The sequence below is a fragment of the Cygnus olor genome, chromosome 1, assembly GCF_009769625.2.
Source record: "Cygnus olor isolate bCygOlo1 chromosome 1, bCygOlo1.pri.v2, whole genome shotgun sequence".
Taxonomy (NCBI): Eukaryota; Metazoa; Chordata; class Aves; order Anseriformes; family Anatidae; genus Cygnus; species Cygnus olor.
In genome coordinates, this window is record NC_049169.1 from 110,477,883 (window position 1) to 110,505,284 (window position 27,402).

The following is a 27,402-nucleotide window of genomic DNA, read 5'->3' on the forward strand; positions in this document are numbered from 1 at the left end:
CTGCTATGTGATACATTTGTCTGCTTCATAATACTCAAGCCATTCTTAAAAACACCTTTTTTTTTTTTTTTTTTCTGGCAAGTCTGGCTTGAGTTTCTCTGTAAGCAAGCATTACCTTGGAACCATGTCTGCGTCCTTCAGACAGAAGTTGTTTCACTCCCTTAAACCACAGTGAACAAATATTTAAATGGCTCTTCTGTATTGCAGTGAAGTTTCATCTAATTAGAGGAGGGAAGGAAGATATTCTCTGTAGGCCCAGTAAATATTTTATTTGTAAGACTGTTTGTTTATTCATTTATTTATTCATAATTTGAGAGAATTTTGTTGCTCAGTATATAGACAGGTTCTGGGGGACATGCATTTGCACACTGGAAAAGCACTGACAGCATGCTTCTCTGAAGTTTCTCATCTCATAGTTTCTGCACAATGGTCTCGTTTGTGCACCAAGCAAGTGGTGCACATCGTTCCAAGCCTGAATGACTGACACCTCCTGAAAACCTTTAGTTTTCCATCCATGTACCTTCCCACACAAAATAGAATGAAAACAAAGCTGATAAGAAAAAAGCTATAAAGGGCTGTATAACCCACAAGATTGAAATACACATATAAAAAGGTTTAATCTTTTAAGCATAAGTAAAACTTCCAACTGGATCATTTCTTCAGCTTCTGTATGGCTAAATGAAAGCAAGTAGGAAGGGAGCAGGAAACGGCACACTGGGAGATGGCACTTAAAATTAGCTTCCTGGGACAATTAAGATCACATCACCTGGGGAAAAACTGCTCTGATACTCAAATTTCGCTAAATTTTCAATATGCAAGGGCTCCCAGTGAATTCTGAACATATCTTAGGAAATACATAAAGTAAGGAAGCACAAAGTGTCCAAACAGCATTTCACATTGTGTCAAAAAAAAGGACAAAGGAGGTGGTTTGTTTTTTCTTTTATAACCCCCTAAACTTGAAAACCTATGAAAAGCCTCTCAGACCAGTGGCATGAATGAAGGCAGACAGAATGGTTTATGTCCTCCCTTCCACCAAGAACTCCCTGTAGGAACAGGTTAGGGGAGAAATTAATCTGAAGTTGTATGGCACCATGGATGCTCTCGTGCACGCTCCGCTGCAGAGGCCCTGACATCTGCCTAGCTGCTGAGCAGCGGCTGCACTACAGGGCACGCTGGGCTCCCGGATGCATCCCACTCAGCTGCACATTCCCAAGAATTTTCCCATTTTGGAGGGGCTGAGTGTGACGACTCTGCACCACCCTGGGGCAGTCCAATTTTGTACTTGCTTTAACAAGTAAGCGCAGGGAGAATTTGGCGCTCTCAGTAACACTTTTAAGGATGTGTACTCTGTCTAGGATTTTTTTTTCTTTCTGCTTCCTGTTCACATCCAAAAATATGATTGTCACTGACAGGGCTTTTATTTAGAGCCTGATGATTAAGTAACCATTTTAAGAACCAATGTGATGCTAAGTTACACATTTCTGTCTCTTTTGACTCATTTATGACAAATCTCTTCTACGCATTTTACAGAAAGGAGGGCTATATTGGATTCAGAGTCTGGTCTCTGGCTCACTGTTCTTCCACTATGTAGTATTATAATCAACTCAAGGAATCTAAAATGAAAATAAAAAATGTCTTCTTTCTATTTTGGCCTTCATTTACCTCCTACCAAACTTGACAGAAACATCTAAGAGATTACAGGTTATTGTTACTGGTTCCCATTATAGCAGACAAGGCTGAACTAAATCTAAATCCTACCTGCTGAACTACCCTCCAGTCCCCTGGGGATTGGAGCCCGTCCTGGGGCTCCAGCCCATCCCTGCTTTATGGCACTATGTACAACATGACTCCCCAACGATGTATTTTCTTTCTGCATCTGACTTTATCACAACCAGTGTGCAACTTTTCACCTTTCCTTTGACTGCTTTTACTGTCACTTTTGTCCTCATCCATAACATACAGTCATGCATCCTCCTCTTCAGGACCAGCTGTTAGGATGATGCTGATGATGTTTGCACTCCTATAATTTTTGCCCAAGCTTCCATTAAAAGTTGAGTTTTGAAATGTCACAACTGGCCTTGTTTTTGTTCTGTTATTAGCACAACTGGGGTTTGTTGGATTACCAAGGAAGGATAGTTGCCAAATAAAATGTTCGGCACAGAGCCTGTGAGTGACAGATCCACTATGAAATGAAAATTTGGAGTACACAAGCCTATAATATATCCTATTTACAAGAGAGGGCACACTGTGTGTATACATACTTTGTTCAGTAGTGACGGCGCTGCTGCTGCTGTTAGGTGTTGAGTGAAAAGATTTGTAGGGAGCAGGTATGCTACAGCTCAGAGCATGTTTTTGGACTTAATATCCTGATTGTCCCCAGTCACCAGATTTTTGCTTGCATCCTTGAGCAGTTCTGGGCCACACAAGCTGCATTGCATCTGGATGAAGCCAAACCAGAAGGCATGGTCCAGAAGTGAAGCCTAATGCAAGCCTACCACTAGCAGGCATCTTGTGAGAGCACTGGAGCTCAGCCACCATAGATGCCTGCAGCCACTCGAGTGGGGCTGTCTACTGTTGTAGTCAATGGATCTACTGCTAATGTTGGGAGAACCTCATGCCCAGACACATCTAAAGACACCATACTGAAAGATAGAATAACCTCTCAGCGCTAAATGTCTATGTTATCAGACCTGTATTATTTTTACCTGATTATGAGGACAAGATGCTCATCACAGAAAAAAGATTTTGCATTTTTGTTTTTTCCATGCAAAATGAACTGCTTGACCTAGGTCATAAAAGGTTATTGCTATTTACTATAGTTATAAACCAAGCAACTTCACAATGTTCTTCCCTATAACAGATACTCCATGATATCATGGGTCGAGGCCACTTAGTGATAAGTGATCCTCTCAATTTATATTGATTTGTAGTTTTTATACTATCAAGTGCATATAAACTTGATGCTTTAGAATTTCACTCCTATTTCAAATCCCATTTCACATTTGCTTCTTCGGGAAAAAGTGTACTTGTATAGCAACTTGCACTATAGACATCCTGTCAGGGCACGTCTACATAGATATTAAGCATCTCTATTGGCTTTCCAAGACAGCTGAATAAAAGCAAGGACTGGAGTCAAACCTGTGGAGCCATGCTAGTGCTCCCTTGACACAGCACGTTACGCTGGGCTGTGTTCTCCAATGATTCATTTAAGCCTTCTTTGGACTGAGCTGGCTCCGCTTGCCTGTAGACATCCAAGTACGTATGTCCTTACAAGCCTCTGGGGACTCCCATGGGTAAATGTCGCATACTGCATACTTCTCAGAGTTCTGAAAAACTAGATTTCCAGGAAAATGAAAAGCAGGAATAGCAAAGGTAATTTTCATTCAAGTAATCCTGGGTTATTTGAATTTGGCACACAACAGTGAATTTCTCCAGTTTGTTCGTATTCCTCAGGGTTGCTTCTTGGTGAAATGTGTAACTTTCAGTCTGGGCAAAAATAAGAAAAAAACCTCTTACTCAACTACTGGTGCCTACCTATGACTGTATTTTTCCTTTTCTCTTTGAGAAAAGAAAGAAGGAGTATTGGCAGGTGCAATGTGGCTGTAAAAAGCGTTTTAAAGACTCTTCGTCTCTGCGGGGGTGTCTCTCTCTTGGGAACAGGCACGTAATCTATTGTCATGATCTCAGGAGTCCTACAGCGTACATCTTTCTGTCCTGCTATTAACCCCCCCCAAAAAAAACCTAAATCCAATTAGCTCTTCTTGACACAGCTTTAGATAAATTTATATATTTATAGGATTGCTTTTTTCTTTTTCTTTTTTTTTTAAATAAAAAATGGATTCTCAGCAGAGCTGTAGTTGCTAGAATTTCTGAACTGGAAGGAAAAACAATGGGACTAGTAAAAATAAACATTGCTGTATGCACTAATAGGGCTGGACAACCAGGAAAGACCTCTGGCACATCTCCAAGCACCTGGTCAGATATGGAACTTATCTTTCGTCCTTTGCAGTAACACATACCTGGAAAAAACTCACTTTTCCAGTACAGAGTCTTGCTTTGCATCTGCTGATGCACTGAGGACAGAGAACTAGCAGAGAGAAATATTTAGAAGTGCTTGACATGAGCCTAACCCTACTCCAATGAAGTTTGAGGCTTTACCGTCAAGAACATTTGGTGCAATCAAGCCAAATTACAGCACTTTTGTAAATCCCACACTGAAGATACAAGTACTTGGTTATACTGTGCCCAGCATAGCAGCTCCCTGGTTTGTAATGCAATGAAGCACAACACCTGTTTTAAAGAAGATGATGAAAACAGTTGCTGCTTGCAAGCAGAAAACCCATTTCAATGGGCATGAGATATATAACACAAATGGGAACAGACAAGGGTGACAGCAATGTGGGCACAAATAACTAGACCCCTGTTTTTTGCAGCACAAAAATTAGATGACATGTAAGACACCAAGATGACATGTAAGACACCTTTCGCTTTCTTAGTTTCACAGATAGCTTTCCTATTTCAAATAAGACAGTGGACCCTGCTCTCTGCGGTTGCTCATGTGTATCTCTGACTTGTACACACACACACAATTTCTGAACTTAAAGAAAACTGGCATTTGCATCCTTGGTGCAGTAAGCCATGTCTCTGTTTAAAAGCCCACAAGATCATTTAGATCAGTGTGTGTTTTACTTCCAGATCTGAACACAGCCCCAGGGAAACATCCTAGCCTTTCCAGACAAGATCAGAGAGCATGTCCCTGTGTCTATACGGGTGCTTATTTTGCTGTTGCATAAAATACATACCATTACCCATGGACAAATATAGCTAGCAAGGGTCTTTCTTTTCTGTCTCATAGCGTGACCAAAACCATTCTACAGCATGGGACAATTGAGATAACTCCAGACAATAAGGTGCTGAATAAAAGGTGGGAGGTTGTTTTCAAAGAAATTCTTGTCTAGCAGGGGGCATAGCCCACTTTCAGAAAAGTTAACTTTATGTAGGATGGAAAGCCTGATGTTATACTTGATGTTAGAATCTACATATGGGATATTACCATTTCCTTTATACCAGTGCCTACACACAAGTCAATACCTATCTATAACTGTACCACTGGAGGCTAACATCATAGGCTTTCTATATGAGAAAAGTTAAGCTTTGATCTGTACAAGAAAATGCCCTCCAGAGGCAGAGGGCAGAGTGCTATAAAAATCGTGCTTGGGTGACCTCAGAGTGCCATGTCAAAAAAAAATACAATGCCACAGCAGGGTTTTACAGGAGAGAGCTCACCTCTGCAGGGCAGTTTGGGAAATAGGATGGCTTTTTTTGGGAGATCAGAAGATGCTGATCTTCTCAGGGAATCCTTTTCTGACAAAAGGGAGAGGGCAGAAGCAAAAGCACAGATGCATGCTCCAAGCTGTGAAATTCCTACTACTGTTGCTTAACCTTCACAACTTTCCTCTCAGGACCAAAATTTCCCAGCAGGATGCCTCCAGAGGGAAAAGCAATCACTCTCCCTTCTCTTAGCCGTTTCTTTCCTTTTCCCTCAACAAACAGCACCTTGTTTAACTGCAACTAAAATTTGGATTTGACTGCTAATACTAAGGGGAATAAAGACTGTCTCACCACTCAGGCTCTACCTTTGGGGATGGGACTCCTAACAGATGGAACTGCACAGAGAAAATGGGATGCAGATACAGCAAACAGCAAGAGTGCTACAGGCAGATGATTATCCTCTCCAGTTTATCCTTTTCATGTTTATGGATAAAAGAACATACTCAGTAAAATTTGAAATGGAGAAAAGAAAATGCTGCTTGATACAAAGAATAATTAACTTGCAGAATGTGTTGCTACAAGGTGATACTGAGAACAGAGAGGTCAGTGGGATTCAAGAAAAGATGAAACACATGGAGAATGAGAACAGCTGTGATTACATTAAATAAGATTAAATGCAGAATTCATGCATGGTAGTAGTAGGTGAAACACAAGAGGATAAGAAGCTGGGAGAGAGTTTTCTTGAGGGATAACATTCCATAATTCTCCTTTACGGGGTTTCTGATTTCTCCTTTTCAAACCTGTAACACCAGACACTGCCTGACATTGAAAACCAGAATGAAAAAGCTCCAAACATGCTTATATTGTAATTCCTCTCATTTATGTAATGATTTCTGGGAAGTGCCTGTTCTACAGCAATAAACGGTCCAATTGTTGAGCTAAAACTGTATATCTGTGTTTACCTAGGTAAAATTAACCTTCTGTTTCCAAGCTGCTTACATCCATGAGTTTCACAAGACTCGGGGACAGTGTGCAGCCCTGAGTCCATACTACCTTACCTCACTCTCCCACCAAAGACCCCCTAACAGGAACAACACCTGCTTAAACCTTCTCTTCATGTACACTGATAAATTACAAAACACCTCTAGCTCACACAGAGTAGGGAGAGCTCTCTAATAAATCCACAAACCTCCTTTAATTTAACATCTGGGTCTCCGAGTGGCATTGTAATATCGGATTTGTGATCTGTGGAAAGTAAACTCCAACTGCTCACTGGACCGGGCATAAACTATGTCTGGCAATTTCACAATTTGGTGGATAAATACTTGTGCCTGGGCAAAAATAAAACAACAGATTCTGACTCCGAGGGGAAGCCCATTTGCTGTGATTTATATACTTACTGCAGTGGATAAACACTAATGCCATCATGATTGCCCGTTGTAAAAATCCTGTCATCTGCAGCAACCTGTCTTTTCCATTGGGGCCAACTGTGCTGTCTGACGATAAGCAATAAAGCTCTGGAAGGTGACTGTAAAAGTAACAGGCTGTCAGCAGCAGTCAGAGTTGTCATTGTTTTGTCACTGCCAGATATTTGAATTTTTAAGACTTACACAGCCAGGAAACTTGCTGCCCTTCTCCCAACTTGCTTGATTTTTCTTATCCTGCCAGAAATACTGAACATTTTGTGTCTTAACTTAATACAAAGGCATCCCTAATGAAAGAAAAAAGAATAAATCCTTATTGCCCATTAGCTGCAAATACATTCTTATACTGTCTTGGTAGTTTTATAAGCACGTGCATATGACTAGCTAGATTTCTTAGTTCATACTGCAGTGCTCCTTCTAGTTTGGGGCACAGCACAATATACGAGGATAAGAGAAGTGTATTTGGGAATTTCATGGCAGTTTTTGCAATAAACCCTGCATTCTATAATCTCTTAAGAATGTTGCATGCCGGAAAGTACTTCAGTTTAACTAGAAAACATGCCTAAATGCAGTTCCACATACTTAAGATTATCATCAACCTGCCAATTCACTCTTATCTTAGATAAGATTCTTTCATTCCATTTCCTTTTCTTTATCCTCCTTGTGTCTTCGGTGCTTGAGCTCGTGATGACAGGAGATAGCAGGACTGCAGTAAAGAGCTATTGTAGCAGAACTCCAATCACTGAATCTCATAAAAGCGATCACCTTTATAAGGCAAGTCTGTTAGCTTCTGAAGCAGTCTCCAGCTTCAATTTTGAGGGCTGTGAGGGCAGAGGAAAGGAGCACACATTGAATAACAGGTGACAGGTAGGAATTTGGAGGGCTATAAGCTACCTTACTATGTCAGCAAAAGTCTACAGTGAAACAGTATGGTACTGCTTCAGAAGGTCTGCCATCCCTGTTATCATATATGGTCCATAAGTATAAACTCTATCACCATACACAGGAATCACCATACAAATTATCGCCTGCTTTCCTAACATTTCTGTGTCCTTCCTGCATATTGTAGCAGTCTGAGTCACTGAGAAAACAGCACACAAGCCCCAGCTCCTCTTCCACCACCACCTTAAAGGACATCATCTCCTGCAGTGGCTCTCTGCTGTCTTTGCAAAGCCTTTTTTACTTCCTTCTGATTCAAACATATGAACGTTTGAAGGAATGTTTATGAAGATACCTGTGAATATTCAGCATTGTAAAGGGCTTTTACAGTAAGACGAAAAATTCTCTTTGATTTTGTGCTTTACTCACTATCCATACCATAACAGAATGGGGTAAATTTTGAGATGTGTGAAGGATGTAGATCACACTTTTTTAATAATAAACATCAGTGTACTTCTGAACTTCCTGCGCTGCTTGATTTCTTGAAACATGTTTTCCTGTAATGGAGAGAAAGCTGAGCTATACTGATGGGCCTGATATTCCAAAAATTGCTATCAAAGCTTTTGCCTTTGATGTCTGTCTGCATCCTGATTGCACTGTCTCCCAGGCTAGAGAGGAAGGAAGGATACTGATGGCATAAAGCTGCATGGCTTGAATGGAATTAGCATAGCATCTTAATCTACTCTTGCCCCACAAGGAAAACAAATCTCCCCAGATCTAACCTTTCACAAAAGCACAGGCTTCGCTCCAATAGCAGCGTCAATTTGGTTTTGATTACACAGCTTCACAGAGTGTAGAATGGAGAAATCTGCATTTTTGCTATCTCAGCTATAATCTTGTTTGTGGGTTCAGAAATAAGATGTATCTGATTCCTTAAGCCAAAAAATCTAAGTCCCTTTTCCAGCCAGATTTTCTAAGGAAACGAGGTTTGCAAAATGATGCTCTCTGCTCTTCTGTTTCAGTCTTGCTAACACCAATAACTAAACCACTGGCCAGCTCTGGCTAAGTTTGACAGTTGAGAGAGGTCTCAAAGTTATGCAGTTCCTACAAATTTTGTGACAAACAGTTTGAGGACTGCTGGAAGTGGCCTCACTGAGAGTGGAGCTCAACAATTACCTGAAGGTTTGGTCTGATGACTGTGTGTCTCTTGGAGACAGCTCTACTGCCTCTTGGCAGCTAGTAGTTTGGGGGATAGGTGTCTGGACATGGAGAAGAAAAAGAACTACGGGTGCTGCTGTGGGGAGGCTCTCAAGAAGGAACAAGAAAGGCAACTGAAGTTATAGTGACTACAGGATGGGGAGAAGCAGAAGACAATTCTGGGGTTCATTAGATCATCAAACACATTTTTTCCTGATCCTTCTAAATAAGTGTCTTTCTTTCTTTTCTCTCTATTTTTTTTCTTTCTTTTTCTTTTCCTTTCTCTTTTTCTTTTCTTTTTTCCTTCTTTCTCTTTCTCCTTTTCTTTTCCTTCACTTTCTCTCTTTCTATCTCTTTTCTCTTTCTCTCTTTTTCTCCTCTTTCTTTCTTCTTCTTTTTCTATTTTTCTCTTCCTTCTCCCTTCTTTTACTTGCTTTATACAATTAGTGTGTCTCAGAATAATTGCAGCATCATTATCTAGCAAAAGGGATCTAGCAGTTACATTTCATTCTTTAGTATGGAATACAAACAAACTGAACAGACCCAGATCCTTGGATGATATAAGTCTATGTGGCTTTTGGAGGTCAGGGAACTCTTCAGATTTTTATCAGACTGCACCCAAAGTACTGCTGTATATTTTGAGATGAATAATGTGTAGGAAAAAAAATAAAATCAGTAAACGATAACTATAGAAACATAGAAACATAGAATCATTAAGATTAGAAAAGACCTTCAAGATCATCTGGTCCAACCATCACCCTACTACCAATGTCACCTACTAAACCATGTCCCTAAGCACCAGGTACAACCTTTCCTTGAACATCCCCAGGCACAGTGACTCCACCACTTCCTTGGGCAACCCGTTCCAATGCCTGATTATTCTTTCTGAGAAGAAATGTCTCCTATGTTGCAACCTTGTATTTTATTTGTTCACAGTTATCTCTCATTTCTTTGAGCAACACATTCCAGAGTCCATCAAGTACATCATGGAGACTGGCAGGAGCTAATTCATCCAAACATACAGAATGCACAATTCCTAGTAGCTGTAGGAGGCACAGGATGACCTTTTTTCACCTTTAAATACTCAGGCAGAATCACAGTCCAAGGAGGACACAGAAACCCCCGTAAGATCCTATGTGTGAATACAGACCAGAATTTTAACTTTGCAGCACACTATTCATGGTCCTTCTATTTCACCAAATGGAAATTTCATCAACGGAAACCTGCCAGGCTGCCTGCAGTTCTCAAGTCAAGAGGAGGTTTCACAGATATGGGAGTTGCCTGTTGCCCCCATTCACAGAGAGCTCAGTGACAGCAACAGGGACCATGTGTCCTGTGGAGACGGATATATTACCCCATGGCTTACCTGCAAAGCTGATCAGTTTGGGTTCCTTCTCCCTAAATCACTTTTTATGAACAGTTTTGCCAGATTACGATTAAATGCAACTCTTTTAATCAGGTTACTCAGTACACTACAAGCAAGATTATAAGATGGATGCCGTTATTACATTACCGATTTTTATCTCCATTGATTCTTCTGTATTTTTGATGAATCATCCTATTGAAAATGTGACAGGTTTATGTCAGTCACGACAGGACTGTAACAATATTAGCTCTACCATGAATTCAGCATGACACCAGAACTGTATCATACTTGACCTTATTTGATATATTCGTGTACTGATTCAGAAGCTAAGCTGTACAGAGAAGGGAAGGATCTTTCTAAGACATTCTTCTATATAAATTGAGGTTTGTGCTTTTAGTGTTTGCTGTGCTAGCTCCAGTCACATAACTGTATGTAAATAATTATGCTATTTCTAGAAATGGTGGCTAGAAGACATTCCAGGTCTCTTCTTATTCAAGCCTGTTTATAGCACATCAGTAGCTGGAATAATGTACACCTGACTACATCTCTTTTTACTATAAACCAGTGATTTTTGACATTCTTTCTATGCCTCTGCCTTGGTGAGATCAAGCAGGGCAGAGATGGAAACCTTTGCAAAAGTGGGAGATCTCAGTAAAATCAGCAGCTGGAGGAAAAGGAAATAGGAGGAGGACTTTTACCATTGATTTCCTCAAACTAATGAAATCCAGAACTTCATTTGCAATTTGGATGAACGATAGTAAATTGTCCAACTGTTCTCTCCTGTCAGAATCATACACTTGCCAGAATTTCATCAGTATAAACTGGAACAGTTTCATTGACTTTGGGAGAAACAGAGCTAAAATAGCTTCTGGGTCATATTTTTTCTGAGACCAAGTGATCTCTCACTTAAAGGACTGAGGATCAGGAGAGATAATTTTGTACCCTGTTTTCTCATAGATTTTTCATAAGAACTCATAGATAAAAGCTTGGTTTTCAAAGAAGTTTCACAGTTTTATCTGCTGAAGATAGGTAGCTTAAAGCTCATGTCAAATCAAACTTCCTGGAGAAGCTGTCTGTGCACTCACTGGGCTTTACCTGTTGCCCATGAAGTTCATAATAAATTGACTACTATGGCAGAAGGATTGAGTTTTGAATCTTTGAGAAAGGTTGTGCCCTCTTCCTTCAGGCACAGCCAAAAGTAGGAAGTGATTTTAAATGTGCCATATGCTAAAGGAGCTTGTCATCACTACTTTACTTACTAGGAATCAATATTTTAATGATAAGCTTTTTTTCCAACGGGTTAAATTCGAAGTATGGCTGACCATCATCTTTTTGCATCCTGCCTGTTTTAACTTACAGAAATAATGAAGGAACAGACTTGCACATATTAATATTCCAAAATGTGAAAGTGAATATGTTAAATATTTCCCCTAAAATGCTTCTTTGATTTTTGTTAATTCTGCAGTACAGATTAATTCAGCAGTGATAAGAAGATGTAAAAAAGTGACAATTTGACATGAGCAGTAACTGTAGGATTTTTTCCTGTGTATTTGGAATTATTGGTCAACAACCAGTGAAGCATTAATTGAAATGTATATTCATGTTAATTATAAAATAACATAAATCACTGCGTCATTCTAAGAATTTTAATAAAATATGCTCTTGATATTGCAAATAGCTGAGCTGCAAATACAAAAGCCAGAAATTCCAGCATTGATTACAGCTTCCTAGGAAATACAGTTCTGCATCTTTTAAACTTAGTTATTTAAATTATTTAAAAATCCCATTTCTTGCTGTGCAAACACACAGTCAACTGGTATCAATGAGCAGCTCAGTCTCCCACCTAAGAAACTCCAGCCCTTACAACAGCAGTTAAAAGCCACTGGACAGAAATAGCTTCACAACACTCATTTTAGATGCCGCTAAAAATGAGCAATTCCAATATATATGTCATGGAAATAATACTTACCAGTTTTTCTCCCTACCAGTTGTGGTGGGCTGACCTGGGCCAGTTGCAAGTTGCCCACCCAGATGCTTTCTCACTCCCTCTCCTCAACAGCACAGGAGGACAAGACAAAAAAGTTCACGGGTCGAGATAAAGACAGGGATATCAAATACCAGTTACCATCACAGGCAAAACAGACTCAACTTGGGGAAGATTAATTTAATTTATTGCCAGTAGATTTGGACAGTGAGAAACACAAATTAAAACAACACCTTTCCCCTAACTTCTCCTTTCTCCAGCGTGGGCTCTCCACAGGCTGCAGGGGCATCTCTGCTTGGGTACCTGGGACACCTCCTGTCCTCCTCTTTCTCCTCCTGCTCTCCCCTGGGTGTCTGCAGGGCCATTCCTCACACTGCTCCCCTCACCACCCCCTGTCATGCGGTGTTTGCCCTCTCTTCCCCAGGCTGTCCCCAAGGTGCCATCATCTTGGCTGCTGTGCTGACCACGCATAATAAAAATTTAGCACTCATAGAAATACTCAGGATAAAGACTCATGCAATGGCTTCCTGGAATTAACTTTGTGAAAAGAAAGAAAAAGTGTGATCTCAGCACCCTTATGGGTGCTTATGGACTTGCAGAAATGAATTAATACATAAGTGATCATAGGACAGTAGTTGGTGTATTAATTATTCTGGATTTATAAACAAGAATTATCTTTTCCCTCATCACTCTTTCTCATTATCTTGCTGTGCGAAGTATTTCAATACACTATGGAAACCTGGGCTGACTTTTGCTTACATAAAGCAGTCTGTGAAACACCCTGATTAATACAGAAGAAGTAATCTGCACAGGGAAACACCCCCATCTAATGCAAAGAACCAGAGGGCATAAAGCATATAGCTGTCTAATTAGTAGAAAACACTTTCCTTTCTTTCCTCTGACTCCATGCTAAATTGCAGCGCTCCTAGAAAGGCTGAGTGAGACCTATGCTGCCACCCTGTCTGTCTCTGTCAATGGAGGGTTTGACATGGTGGACGGGGCCTCGACACACTCACTTGGACGATGCTGCCTGCAGTAGTCCCAGGCATGCTTGTGACCACTCTTTTCTTTTCAGCCTAAGGAAAATGCTGGTGCTCCTCCATGTACTGCTCCTGAAAGGAGGGGAGTGCAGCTGCCATAGGGGAAAGAAGAGAGGTGCCAAACTAGTGTGTCTCCCCTCCATGAAGGTGACCAGGGCAACATATAAGAGAGGCCATGGGGAACCATGATGCTGGTGGTACTGTTCTTCCTGCATTGGTTAATGTCCTCTGGCCCCATGTAGTGTCTAATAATCATGTAGCAATTTTGAGCGAACAGCATTTGGGGCAGCTGCAATGTCTGGCTTTTGTGTGCATGTGTGCATGCATGCGACACAATTCATAAGAGGAAACGGGACTAAATTCACCCTTTTATACAAAGGCAACAGAACTGTTTTCAATACTTGATCCTGTTGGTACTATGCTGCTTTAAAGGAGGCACACACTCATCTTCCTGCCAGGGGGCTGTGTAAGGCACAGAAGGAAGGAAATACATGAGATCTCCCCACTTCGGAAGAGCTAAGAGAAAGAAGAGGGCTTGAAGCCAGGAATTCAGCCTGATAGAGGCATCTGTCTAAGTAAAACAGCAGTCCAAAAGTATTTCACTTAGAAGGTGCAGGCAACCATTGTTGTTTTTTTTTTTTTAAACACGTCTGTATATCATACCTACATTGTGCAACTACAGAAGGTCTAGATGAGATGGTGTAGATGAGAGGATAAACATCTCTAGCTGATTTTCCTTCATGACCGATCTGGTGTCAAGATGACAGCAAAAGGATTAGTTTCCCAGAACAATTGCTGTTCAGGGCACATCCCACACTCACTCCATCTGCAGATGCTTTCTAATGTCAGTACACGGATCACCAACAGGACTTGGTCCCCAGGGAACAGCCTGGCACCCTAGTAGAAAAATAGAAAGGCTTGGGCAGTAAAGTGTGAAGTGAGCCACACTGATGCAGGACAGATTCTTAATTTCAAAAAGAAAAATCTGCATTCTTCAGAAAAAAGTGTTCAAAAATTTAACCTTCATTCAGTTCAATGGAGCAGCTTTATAATTTACAGCAGCAGATAAAGCTAGAAGATGTAATGTGAAATATCCGAAGCAGTTCTTCTCCTGTATTAAAATGCACCTTGAGCAACAGAGCTTTAACTTCTCGTAACATATGTTTCTAGCAGATAAGTAAACAATTTGGACGTGAAATGAAAATTTTTAAGATAGTTACAGTCAAAAAAGCATCAACTCATATTAGACTTCAGCTACAGTGTCCCACTGATAAGTTTTTGAGGTGGTTTGGCATAGTTAAAAGCAAGCAGCTTTGGAAGAATAAAAAGCCTTTTGTGTACAAGTTGTTGGATCAGAGATAGAGAGAAAAAAAAAAAAGACATCATTTACATCAAAATTCTGAAAGTGGCCTTGGCGGCAGGATTGAACCATAACCTGGAGCATGTGGCCAGGGTAAAGCTGTCAAACAGAGGGGAAGCAGAAACAAAAGGAGCAAGGCTTGGAAGTTTAAAGGCTCCTGCACGGACAAGCAATCCACTTGCACTGAACTGCATTGACATTTGGCTTCCTTACAACCACAGGCTCCCTTGGCTTTGTGGACAAAACCTTTAGTCGTGTGCATGGTGAACTTTGTGTTTGTTTCTGCTCTGCTCCGTGGGGCTTTGTGTATGGCAGCAAGCTGCGAGTGAGTGCCGAAGTCATCCTTATACCACCACTGTGACAGCTTAGCATAGATCACAAAATAGCAAATCATCCCGAGTAAAGTTCGGCGCAGGCCCAGACCAAATGGTTTCTTTTCAAAGTCCCCCTACATGCTGGCTCATATACTTGAATACTACGCTTTTCTTTGAAGCAAGCTCCCTCTCTGCCCAGATCTCTGCCACTGGGCTTAGGGATGTGTGTTACAGACAAGGATGCTGTGTGTCCTTACAGGGACTTTCCTTGAACTGCTTCCAAATGGAGAAGGAGGAAACCTTGTACTTCTCCTTTCTGCACTACTTGGCCATTAGCAGGCAAACAACTGGAAAATTGTTCGAGGAAGAACAAATGCCCCTCTTTAGTGGTCTTACTTGAGCACACAGAGCTCTCATGAAGGAAAGGCATATTGCTGTAATGATCACAGTATTTCACCGTGTAAAATGTCAGGATAAGAATTGCCCATGTTGGCTTGTCCAAGCAGGTCTGTTTTAGACAACCAGACTGCACTCCCACAGCTGTCAGTACTGCTGCTGCCACCATCCTCTCACCACACCTCAAATTTCCAAGGTCCTTAACCAGACAGCAGACCTGAAACTTTGACCATCCAGACCAGACCTACATGGCTGGCCAGGATGATGCTGGCTGATCGTTTAGGCACTGTAAGTGCTTCATACCCAGCAAAAGCGAAAGACCTTTCCCAGAGGGGAGCTCTGTCTCACCTTTTGTAAGCATTGCCAATAAGACCTTGTAGCATTTGTCAATAAGAAAGGACTCCTGATATTGTCCACTACACAACTGTGTCTCTAGCTGTTTATAACACTGTCAAATATTAGTCATGTCATCAAGTGACATTTCCCATATCCTGCATCAGTCTGAACACAGGAGGTTTTAGCTGTTCTTGAGAGTAAACAATTTTTTTTTGTTTTCATTTTTCTTCTGATTTACAAATATTCTGATAATCATTTCACTGAGAATATCTTCATGCAGGGACTTAAAATTTGATGGTCTAGTGCTATTAATGCAGACACAGTCAGTGGTGGTGTTTTACCAATGGACAGACCTTACCTGTCTGCACTGTGAGCATTTTGCCCTCATTTGCAGGAATGAACCTGTCCCTTTTCTCTTATGGTGCCTGGAGACCTATGAGCCAGAAGACTGTGCTGCCCCTTTGCAGTGCTGCCTGCCAGCCTCTTGGCTTCTCGTCAACAGACACTTCTGGAAAAACACTAGAAGAAGCCTGTCTTGTTCTTCTCTAGGGCTGGGTCTGTAGAACAGCCACCTCTACTGGCGATGGGTGGCACAGGTCTCTATAGAGCGTCACAGAGCTCCAGCACCACCAGTCGTGTTTGCCATGCCCACTGGGCATCAAGGGAATGTTTCTGGGTTTTCTGCTTGTTTTTTATAGTCGTAGAAAATTATACCAGAAGCTTTTTTTATATAAACATATAAAATTATAAGGTGAAAACCAAGAAGATGAGAAATATTGAACAACTTCAAAACCCCATCTTTTGTTACCTAACTACATACTTTATTCTACAGGATTTCTGCCTCATTTACTACATTCTTTTACTAAAGTCTTTTACATTTAATATTTTTAAACATGGATGAATGAATTGGGGGCATAAAATTCTATTAGCTAAACAATTTTGTTTAGCATGAGCACTGCTTATCATGCAAAATACATTTGAACAATCATAAAGGAACAGCAGTGAGTCTATGTCCTTCTTGAAGCCTGTATATTTACTCATTTTTCTCCCATTCTAACAGAGTATCAAAGATCATCTGTTCAATTTAAGTAATTTCCTATGCTTTCTCTGAAGCCTAAGATGAATAAAAGCATTCAAAAGCAAAACATGAGAATATTTTAAACAGAAATTATAATTGTATTTGTCTCCAAATTGCAGTGAAGAATTCTTATGTGGCCTCTTACTAGTTTCTTTAATAGCTCTCCAATATCTTATTACTAAATTATTTTATGTGGACAGCAAACATGCTATACACAAGAGATTGCTTAAGTTATTCATCATGCATTTTGATTCATTGGCCAATCTGACAGTGACTGACAGTCTCTGGAAAAGTATAGTACAGCTAAAAACCTGACCTAACTTTTAAACAGCTTTCTCTGTGATACCAACATAATCAAATAGAGTTTTACATATGTCATGCTGTTGCTGCAGCAACCTGGCCTCCTCTCCTCTGACTACTGATAGGAGTCTCTAAGCTTGATATGGCCTCAGATGTCTTGAGACTAATCTCTTGGGACCATTCCAGAGAAATACAGATTAATTTGCAGTTCCTCAGAAATGAAGTAACTATTTCACATAAACTACTTTTCACATTCCATCAAGTCTGAGCTTCCTATTCATAACCTTTATAAAAATGACTAGTTTGGCACAGCGCCCCCAAGACATTTAGGAGAAAGCAGTTTGTGTGGCAGGAAGGAGGATTGAAATGGCTTTGGCTTCTCTTGTATATTTCTGGAAGGTAAGGAGAGAAAAGGTTATTTTTCAGAAAGCAAAAGCTGCACTTTTTGGTGTTTTTTTTTCTTTTTCTTCCCAATGTTAACATCTTAATGCATCTAATTTTCAGTTCTTCATGTCTTTGTCAGGGATGAGATCAAGAAAATAAAAGCAAAAAACTGTAAGCACTGAGATGTGTATTTCCTGAAGCCAGATGTAATCCCTTGCTAGAATGGCTGTAGATTTTATAAGAATATCTGAATATTTGATAAAGGATTGACCAGTTTTGATCATAGAATGGTTTGGGTCTATATCACTGTATACGGCTCAAATGCCATATAAGGGGGTGAAAAATTGAAATTGTACTGTGTCCTAAAAGCGTCCATCCTTTGCTAATACTTATCATACCTTATTTTCAGAACACCACTCTGCTGAGCAGATGCAAAGGCAGAGGGTGGAGAGGATATGACAAACCATGCTGAAAAGATGCTAAGAAATGTAACCAGTGAAAAGGCACTTAAGAGGGATATGGACACTGGTGACCTCTGAGGGGCTTCTGGTTAAGGTCAGATACAGCACCTAATATTTGGTCTCTACCTAAACTGGGACAAGTCAACAAATGCTCTGCTTCTTCAGAGAATCCACCGGTGTCAGGGTGGTCTGTGCTGTCTACTTTATACTGCATATCCAGGGCTAAGCTCCAAGTGTATGCTAACAGGACAGGACATGAGACGCGACTTCTCATTGCTACCTATAATTTTTTTAGTTAAATACACTTAGGCCTCCATAGCAACACTTAGCACTTTGTACCACTAATTTCCAGAGATCTATGCATACATTCACCTAATACACAAACTTTAAGAAAATGTCGAAGCTGTAATGCAGTGGACGAAGGTCTAAGGTGGTGGCACTCAAGAGACCTGGATTCACTCCCAGCTTTGCCACAAGTTTGCCAGCAAAACACTTCAGTTGTCTGGCCTTGACTTCCCCAACCATGAAATCAAACTACCTGTATAAGCTCTGTGAGGTACTCTGAACTCTAGTGCCTGGAAGATCTCAAGGTTATTATTATTCATGACAATACTTGTTGAAATGCAATACTGTTAATACTACATGAATTATGGCAGTAATGAAACTAGCCCAATTCCACCTTTCATTGCATGGTAGACCCCATAAACATCAATTTCCATGGATTTGCCTCCAAATTATATGAGCCCAAAATATAAGGTACATGCAGCTTTTCTTCTCAGTACCATCTTGCAGAATCATGCTAAACCCAATTTATATAATACCCCTTTCCCTAAGAATAGCACAATTCATAGAAGTTGTTCATCATTTAATTGTTCTATTACACTACAATATACTGCAGTAGTGTTAAAGTAGCTATAATGGTCTGAAGATATAAGTAAGACAAAGTCTGTAAAGAGAAGTAGCCTTTCTTAGCCTCTTTGTTTAGAGGCATAGCTGTGAGACCAGATACATGGGTTGCTCTTGCTATTCACTGTTGGAGAGCAGAGAGTTAGAAACCTACTGGCTTCTGCATGTGCTTTCATGGACCACGAAGGCCAAAGCTCTCAGACAGGAGAAGATACTTGGCATTAAAGAAATATGCAGCTAAAGTAATACTTACAATATGTTAGGCTGACGTACAGACTGCCATTAACTGCAGAAACAGCAGTAGCAGATTAGGCAAGCCTAATTAATCACCTGGGAATCTGGCCTGCACGCTGAGGACATTAATGACACATCTCTCCCTGGGAGGTGAAGGGGAGGTGATCTTTAGTAGAAATGAGTGGCAGCAAGGGCAGTATAAACATCCCGGCAGGACTCTGCTCCATCACACATCCCAGGGGAAGTGGAAAATAAACTTGTATCTTCAAATATTGTTTCTTCTTTTCTTATAGCTACCTAATGTCGTTCTTTTAAAATAGTTTGTTTGTTTGTTTTTTTCCCCAAATCCTTTGATCCACAGCATACACTAGCATCTCTCCTGCTTATTCTATCCAAACCATTTAGAACTGAAAAGCCTGTATTACTTACAGGGCAGTGAATGTTTTTATACTTTAGCATGTCTGATCTTTTTAAAAGTGTGCTTTAAAAAATGTTCTTTGTATGCTAAAATCACTGTGACACAAAATCACAGTGATTTTAAGGTCTCAGTGGTGTACCACTGAATTCAGAAAGGGCTCTGTTCTTTCTCCATCTGACAGACAAAGCAAAGCCTCACATCTGTGATAATACTTCTAGCAAAAGTATTGTTTGGGTGTAACAGATAAGGGAAATTTTGCTGTCCCTTCATATTTATGTAGAACAATGAGTTTTTCACACTTGCTCACTCTAAACAAGTTCTGCTCCTTATTTCCTGAAATACTCCTCTGACTGTCACTTCCACCTACTCAGCATTTCACCAGGGCCTCCATGCCAGTTAGCAATATGGAAGGATAGCTGGTCTTGAACCCTAGCCAGAATCAATGTGCTGGAAACATAATTTTCCTTGAAATAGACAAAGTTTGCATGGGCAGATCCAATGGCAGCATGTGGGAGCAGTTTCAATGCTACCAGAATTTATAACACTCATCTTTTAAATTTTTGGTGTTACAATCTGAAAGCTCACAGACACAAGCAACTAGAAGGTGTGATTGCGAAGAGGATGATGGACCAAAGAAAAGAAGCTCAAAACTAAGCCTTTGAGACCATTTCCTGTTCTTTGACCATACTGCCATGCTGTATCATTCATTCATGTTTCCCAATTTTTGTGCCACCCTAATTTAGCGTGCAGGTACAGGGGATGCTGTAAAAATAATACAAGGAACCTTCTGCACTGCCAGAGAAAAACAAAAAGAAGATATTTTAACAGCCCAATCAGATACACACTCTTCTGGTTGAAATGAAAAGGATGCTTATTTGGAATAATGAAACAGTTTTAATTTTGAATTGTGATTTTTCTCAGTGAGAACAAATATATCACTCAAAAGCTAATTATTTTCTAGGTAATACTGAATCACCTTGAGCAGAAAGAGGAAGAAAGAGAGAGGTAAGGGTAATAACATTCCCACTGTAAAGCTTTCCCGTAATCATAAACTCATTATTGTAAACTAAAACCTAAAGTCAACAAAAACTAGGACAAACTGGGCTTGCAGGTTACAGATCCAAAGCTGTAGAGTAAAACTAATCAGTTCTTGGATAGGATTTTTTTTTTTTTATTGCAGTACAATCTATAGTCTAGTTGGTCAAATCAAGCCCTTCTGAGAAAAGAAGATTAGAGGCAGTTGTTTAAAATATTGTCAGAAGAGGGGGAAGACGGACAGACAGGATTTAAGCTTTATTACTGACCAGGATATACAAAACAGACTATAATGAAAAAACAGTATTGAGATTGTACTTGTGGTCTGAATAGAAAATGTTAAGTGAAGACAGGGCCATATGGAGGAGCTTATAGCTACAGCAAGAACTGATGCTAAGGCAAATGTCCCCTGAATATGTAAAATTAGGTTGTGGGAAGGATGCAGGTGTAATCAAAAAATCGATTACATCTGAAGAGAAATAAGCTCTTAGGCAGGAAAGGAAAATAAATTTTTTTTTATTTACAAGGATTGTTCTTCTTCCAGTGGTCACTGCACTGTGCATGAATGTGAAGAATTACTAGGCTAAGTGTCAATCATTTTGCATAAACAAAATATTTGATGAAAAATACTTATCCTTTGGCAAAATTTCATCAATTTCATTGCTGTGAAGATTTCATCCTTTATTTTACTGAAGTCCTAACTGTCTGAACATGTCTGCACATGTGCTATATAAATGCATTTGAAGCCTTGGTGAACCGCAGCAGGATGTCCTATTATCCGCCCACACAGAGTTCACTGCAGCACTACAGACATACTTTGTCCGTTAGAATACACCTTGCATAAGTTAAGAGAATATAACAAATTATTACAGCAGAGATATCAATGACCTGGCTGTTTTCCATTTCATTTTCCTGTAACCCACTTGACTTTTGACAAAGATAGCTACATCAAATGTGCCATAGCTAATCACCTATCTTCCGAGATGTGAAATGCAGCAGTAACGCACCTTTGTGGCATATTTTTTTTATTGTTTTTCATCTCCCTCGGTACTATCTGAAGCCTCCTAGCTCTGGTCTCAGGACCATTTTTTTTTGCTTTTCTCCTTCATCCTCTACTGACAAGTGTTCCAGGACAGAAGCAACTCATGTTCGGAGTTTTTGTTAATACAGCTGTGAGTGGTTGGCTGCCTGCTGCATAATCATCAAGCCGCAGCATTCTATGCTATTTGAAGACTATAATTTATGCTTTTACAGCTCATCTATTTCATGCTAAAGCAGATATGTAGGACTTAGGTATACTCTGACAACAGAGAAACATACTGCCAGTTTTCTGGAAAATGAACCTCTCTTCTACAGTCTTCTTCACATATTGAACAGCACTTCACTCCATCCCAGCAATAACAATTTTCTAGCAATGCCACAGGCATCCAGCAAGTGCTGCTGTTGAGGTACCAGGAGCTGGTGGTTTAACACCCACAGTTACACCACATTTCTCACCCTAACACCAGTAAGTTGCACACACTCAGTGACCACCATTGCCCAGCTCCATCCAATAATGCTCTGGAGAACAGATTGTCAGAAAACAAGGATAACAAGACATGTAGACCTGATTTTGTCTGATCCTACCTATCAATAGGATGGGTGGTAAGCAGGCAGGGCAGTTGGGGAATTATGAGTGTTTCATCCCTCTAATATATTAAGTATGTCCAAACAGCTCTCCAGGCAATTTAAACCAGCATAGCTCCCCTGAGTTCAATAAAAGGATGCCAATTTACATCAGCTGAGCACTGGCTTCATGACTTTTTAATATTCCCCAGTGGAGCAACCCAGTATGGCCAACATTTTTCATGATACAAAAGCCTGGAAAGACAATTGTACAGAACCCAAAGTAATTCACCCCTCTGCATCATCAAACCTAAATGGCAGAACACAAAGAAATTGCCAATGGGATTTTGATTTTAAAAATTTAGGTTGCAACCATGCAAATCATAATGCAGTCAAGTATTTTCCCTGAGATCACCTTATGCATCGAGGCCACCGAGCTCCATTGACATTTCTGTGCCCAAGTACAGCTTTGCTGGAGTGCCCTGCTAAGGTGCTAGCAATACATTTTTCTTCCACCTCTTGTTGGCTATTTTTGACTTGATTAACCATTTAGAGCACATGAGCAAAGTGTTGCACTGTCTCACACTTTGTGGAGTACTGTCAAATCCAGCAAGGAGAGAGATGCATAAAGACTGATGTTTGGACATTTTGGTAGCAATCCTTTAGAAGCACTTGTAGCACAGCAGTCTTCTGTTAAGTGCAGAATGAGGAAATTCAAGCAAATCATACTGTAGTGAAATGATGAGCCTCTGAGCATTTGGGATCTGGTGAACAAGATGAGGTTAATGCCTTCTTATGATATAAAATGCAGTCACACTTCCTACAACATTATGGAACAGAATAACTTCTACACACCTGTTAAATTTTTTGTTTCTTTGTTTGTTTAATTAGCATTTTTAATGATGGTAAAATATGACAGAACTTTCTAAATATAGTTTTTGTCATGTCACACTGAGGAAGCCCAAATATGTATTAATATCATTCCCTTCACAACCCTGCACAAATAAAATCTTGAAAAGGGTTGACAAAATGTAGCAAATTCGCAGTGAAATTAATTAGGTTTTTGTCTTTATCATTCTCACAGTGTTGGAATGCTTAACTCACATAGGAAAAAACCTCCCAGCTCTAGCCCTGCTTGGGGAAATATAGACAGATATTTTCAAATCTATATTGAAAATTTCAACTTATTAGAAAAACCCTATTTTGCAGGTTAGGTTGATTTCTGTTTCTGTTTTAAATCTATATTTCTCAATTGGAGAGAAATATTGTGGGGCTCGACTTGCATCTTTGAAAACACAACTCGCTAAGCCACTGGGAATTTTGCTGAAGTAAGGAATAAATCAGTGCAGAGCATGAACCTGTATTCAAATATTCCATTTAACTACAGAAACACACAAAATATTATGGCAAATTACTTCTAATGAAATAGATACTCTTCAGTTGATACCAACTAATGCTATTTCTATGAAACCTAAGAATTACTCATTTGTTCATTTTCAGGAATTGTTCGTTTTAGAGATTAATTCTAAGATCTATCCAAGTGTAACTTCCTACATGTATCTGTTGAAAAGTGCCACATTCTCTTTCTAATTAACTTCAGTGATATATTAATAACTTGTATAGTTTCTCAACTATTCTTGACGTCTAATCCAGAGCACAACTTAAATGACTACTATTTATAAATTACCATGCGATAGCGCTGAAGTATATTCCTATAGCCTAGTTAGAAGGTTAAGTTGTAATGGCCCAAAGGACATACGCTAAGAAACGAGAAAGCTCTGCATCCAGCATTAACATCAGATTTTGTAGCTGTTGAGATTTCAGTGCTTTTGAGGCTGTTTCTGCAACTCAGTGCCTGCTTGTCTTAATTTGTATTCTCCCTTCTCTTATTTGAGCTCGTTCATTTTAAGCAAGTGGTACAAGTAGGATAGGCCAGAAGGTTAGGTTGACTCAATGTGAAAAAACAGAAATTCCTTGGTATTAAATGAAAAATATTAGGGTCATGAACTTTAAATATACCTTTATATAATGTAGTCTAGTGGGTTATGGGTAGATAAAGATGGTATTTCCTTGGACAGCTCAATTAGTTCATATATCAAGGAAAAAGCTTTTTAGCATTAACGTGAAAGAAATATTCAGTAAGACACTAAAATTCAAGTACTGTATTACCAGAAACTGAAAACTCTATCTTATCTCAAATTCCACTATTTTGTCCTAGTGAATCAGTTTTACTGTTCATATTGCCGCCCCTCATTTTCTTGTTTAGAGGACTAGAAAAGTAATCATCACCTAGATGCTGAGAAATAGCCAGAATTTCTATCGCTTGCATGTCCCTTCCCAACTAATTAAATACCAGCAAAAGAATCCATTCATTTGTATTATAAGCCAACAAAATCACAAAAATCCAAACGCTCCCTAACAGTGGAAAATGCAATTAAACTACCAGTGTATTAATTCAGGCAGCAAACTGCAGCACCATTGTAAAGCAGTGCTTTCCTTTCCTTAATTAACTAAAACACGACGAAGAAAATCTGATGGCTTAATAGCATTTTCTTCACTCAGAAATGCTTTGGGATGATTTTATTATGTTATCACCGAGAGCGCTGCGGGAGTTATTTCCAGTACTTCTGTTTGTCACCTCGAAGAGTGACACACTCCATGGAGAAACTTGCCCCTGTTAACGGATGTGAAGGATTAATATTTTATGACACCATTACTTTATAGGCAGAGTAACTATAGTAATAAGAGTACATTTCATATTTTATGCATTCACATCCACGTAACACAAGGAGGATTCATTCTCTGGCAGCATCTCTTTGTTGTGTATTTGTTGCTGTGAGTGAAAGCTGAGCAGCTTGCCACTCTTGTTATTGTTTATAGTGTAGCAGAAGTAGCAGACCATAATCAGTATCAGGGTACCACCACCGCACGCCCTGTCGGAGTGAATCTGCACTGGAGTGACACACACATCTCGCAGGAGAGAGCCTGCAAGCCGTGCAGAGCAATTTTCGGGGAAAGCAATGTGGGCAACTGCCTGGGCGCCTCGCTAGACCGAACATAAGCGGCAATGCAAGTTATGCAGTGGGGAGGTTGACAGAGGGAAGAGTGCACACCCTAAATCTCTGCCTGGGTCCCTGCGATGCCGACGCCAGCTGGGAAGCCGAGGTTTCACCCTGCATGGAGTGAAGCATTCAGGCTACGTTCAGGCAAACATGTTTCTCTTTAAACTCTGCAATGCTCCACTTTCTTCAGAGGCTACTCCTGGTAAAGCCAAGTGAGTTAAGGCAGCCTAGCAGCAGCAATCATGCCAAGCGTATTGCCAAAGCATCCTGCTACAGCATGCGTCCAAGTTATCTGAGCAGGTTTTACTTTCTCCCCCAAGTTTCACTGGCCCTGAATCTCCTCCTCAGTGAGAGCACACAGCTCGGCGTTTCATGTGCTGCGTGCATGTACGCAGCCATTCCCCCCCAGCTCCAAATGGGGCACAGCTCCATGGGCAGCAGTGAGCGGAGAAAGCAGCAAAGTTCAGCTGCACCCCATGAGAAAAAAATAAGAAGTGAGAGCATGCTGAATGTGAGCAGCTGGGTACATACAGCTTTTCAGCTGCAAGTTGCAGAGTGCCTTCAGATTTTCCTTCTTTTTCTTTTTTTTTTTTTTCCTCCCCCCTTGCCTTTGCTCAGCACTTTGAGGGACTGTGCCCCTTAATTTTTCTAAAAGCTTCCGTGATCAGCTCCCTTGCTCTCTAAGTCTAGGAGTCGTCTCCCACTTGATTTCTAAAGGAGCACTCGTGAGGAAAGCCGAGCAGGGTTAACGCTTGCAGGTCAACAGGCATCAATCTCCTGCTTCGCGAAGGACTCTGCCTTCACCGGTGCATCTTCCCGGGTGGCTTCTCCTCTCTTTACTAGCTCCGTGCTCGGTGCTCGCCAAGCCGGAGAGGGGCAGGCAGGGCAACAGAAGCGCGACAGCTTCTGCCCACAGCTTTTCCGCAGTTTTCCCTAACCCCTAACTCCGGCGATACTTTGCATTCACCGTCTCACTTGACTGACACAAGAAACCCACTGTCGGGAGAGAGGCTTCCTGTGAACCAAGCCTTGTTTCCATGGTGCGGGGTTTTCAACTTAAAAATAAATCCCTGTTTTCTGGGGCTCACACGTATGTACAGCACTTCTGGAGCGCTCCCCCCCCGCGCCAGGGTTAGGGGCCGGGACCAAAGGAGGGCAAACCCACATCCCCAGAGCGGGACGGGGGCTGGGGAAAACGCCGCCAGGTCGCGATTCGCCTCTCCCGGCTGCCGACCCGAGCCGGGGATCCCCGTTTCCCTTTTCGGGGCACGTTTTGGGGCCGCCGAAGCGCACCGCCGGCTCTCTCCCCGCCGTCCCGAGCGGGTGGGCAGCGGCCCCGCCTCGCCCCCAGCCCCAGCCCCGTTCCCGGCCGTCCCCCCGCTCCCCTCCGCGCCGCAAAACTTTCCGAAGCGGCCGAGCCCCGATTAGGGGGGTCCGTGGGGGCACCCCCCGGGGCCGGACGGGGGGCACCCCGCGGGAGATGCAGGGAGGCACTGGGGAGGGAGGGGACGCGCAGGGGAAGGGGCTGGCAGCCCCCGGGCGGCACTCACCGATCCGCAGCACTTGCTGGCCGCTCCGGGGCAGCCCCGCCGAGGCGCACAGCAGCACGAAGAGGAGCCCCCCGCCGCCGCCACCGCCACCGCCACTCGGGGCCGGGCGCCGGGGCCACCGCGGGCCGAGGGCTCTCGCCATCCTCCGCGCCCGCCTCAGTTCATGCCGGGCTCCGCGGGTGCGGGGCGAGGGCGGCCACCCCCTGCCACCCCCGGCCACCCCCGGTTACCCCCTGATACCCCCGGCGGGGCCGGCTGCGCGCCGCCGCCGCCGCTCCTCGCCGCCCGCCCATGGTGCGGAGGCTCCTCGCCCGCGCTCCCGCCGCTGCCCTCGCCCCCCGCCGCCGCCGGGAGGGGAGGGGAAGGGCTGGGAAGAGAGGGGAAGGGAGGGGGAGGCTCCTCCCGCGGGGCGGGGCGGCACCGGAGGGGACACGCGGGGACGCGGACACACGGACGCACGGACACACGGATGGAGGCGGGAGGCATCCTGTGTGCGCGCAGCTCCCTTTTGGGGTCCGGGTGTGGGATAAGGGGATGGAGCGCAATGTATGGCGGTCGCTTGCAAGACCATTAGAAGGACACATCCTCTCAGCGCATCTCCCCCAGTGTGGCAGGAGCCTCAGCAAGGGGGCTGCGGGGCTGCGCACCCGGGGTCGGGACTTGGCAAAGTCCCACCTGTGAAGACAAGGCCGGTTTGAACGGCTGGGCACAGGGCTCATAACGCTTCCCATGCTTGACTTAGCCGGCAGATCACTTCTCCACTGCGACTCGATGTTCTCAAGTTGTTTTTGAGGTCTGCTTT

General features: G+C 41.9%; 1 protein-coding gene across 3 annotated transcripts in view; it reads right to left on the minus strand.

Annotated features, from left to right (window-relative positions):
• The window catches only part of GRIK1 (glutamate ionotropic receptor kainate type subunit 1), a 161,562-nt gene extending 134,805 nt beyond the window's left edge, over nucleotides 1-26,757 (minus strand). For all 3 annotated transcript variants that reach the window (XM_040576728.1, XM_040576708.1, XM_040576718.1), the window contains exon 1: nucleotides 26,601-26,757. In XM_040576728.1, coding sequence (XP_040432662.1) covers nucleotides 26,601-26,742 — 142 coding nt within the window. In that variant the 5' untranslated portion in view covers nucleotides 26,743-26,757. The remainder of the gene's footprint in view (nucleotides 1-26,600) is intronic.
• Nucleotides 26,758-27,402: the final 645 nt, after the last annotated feature.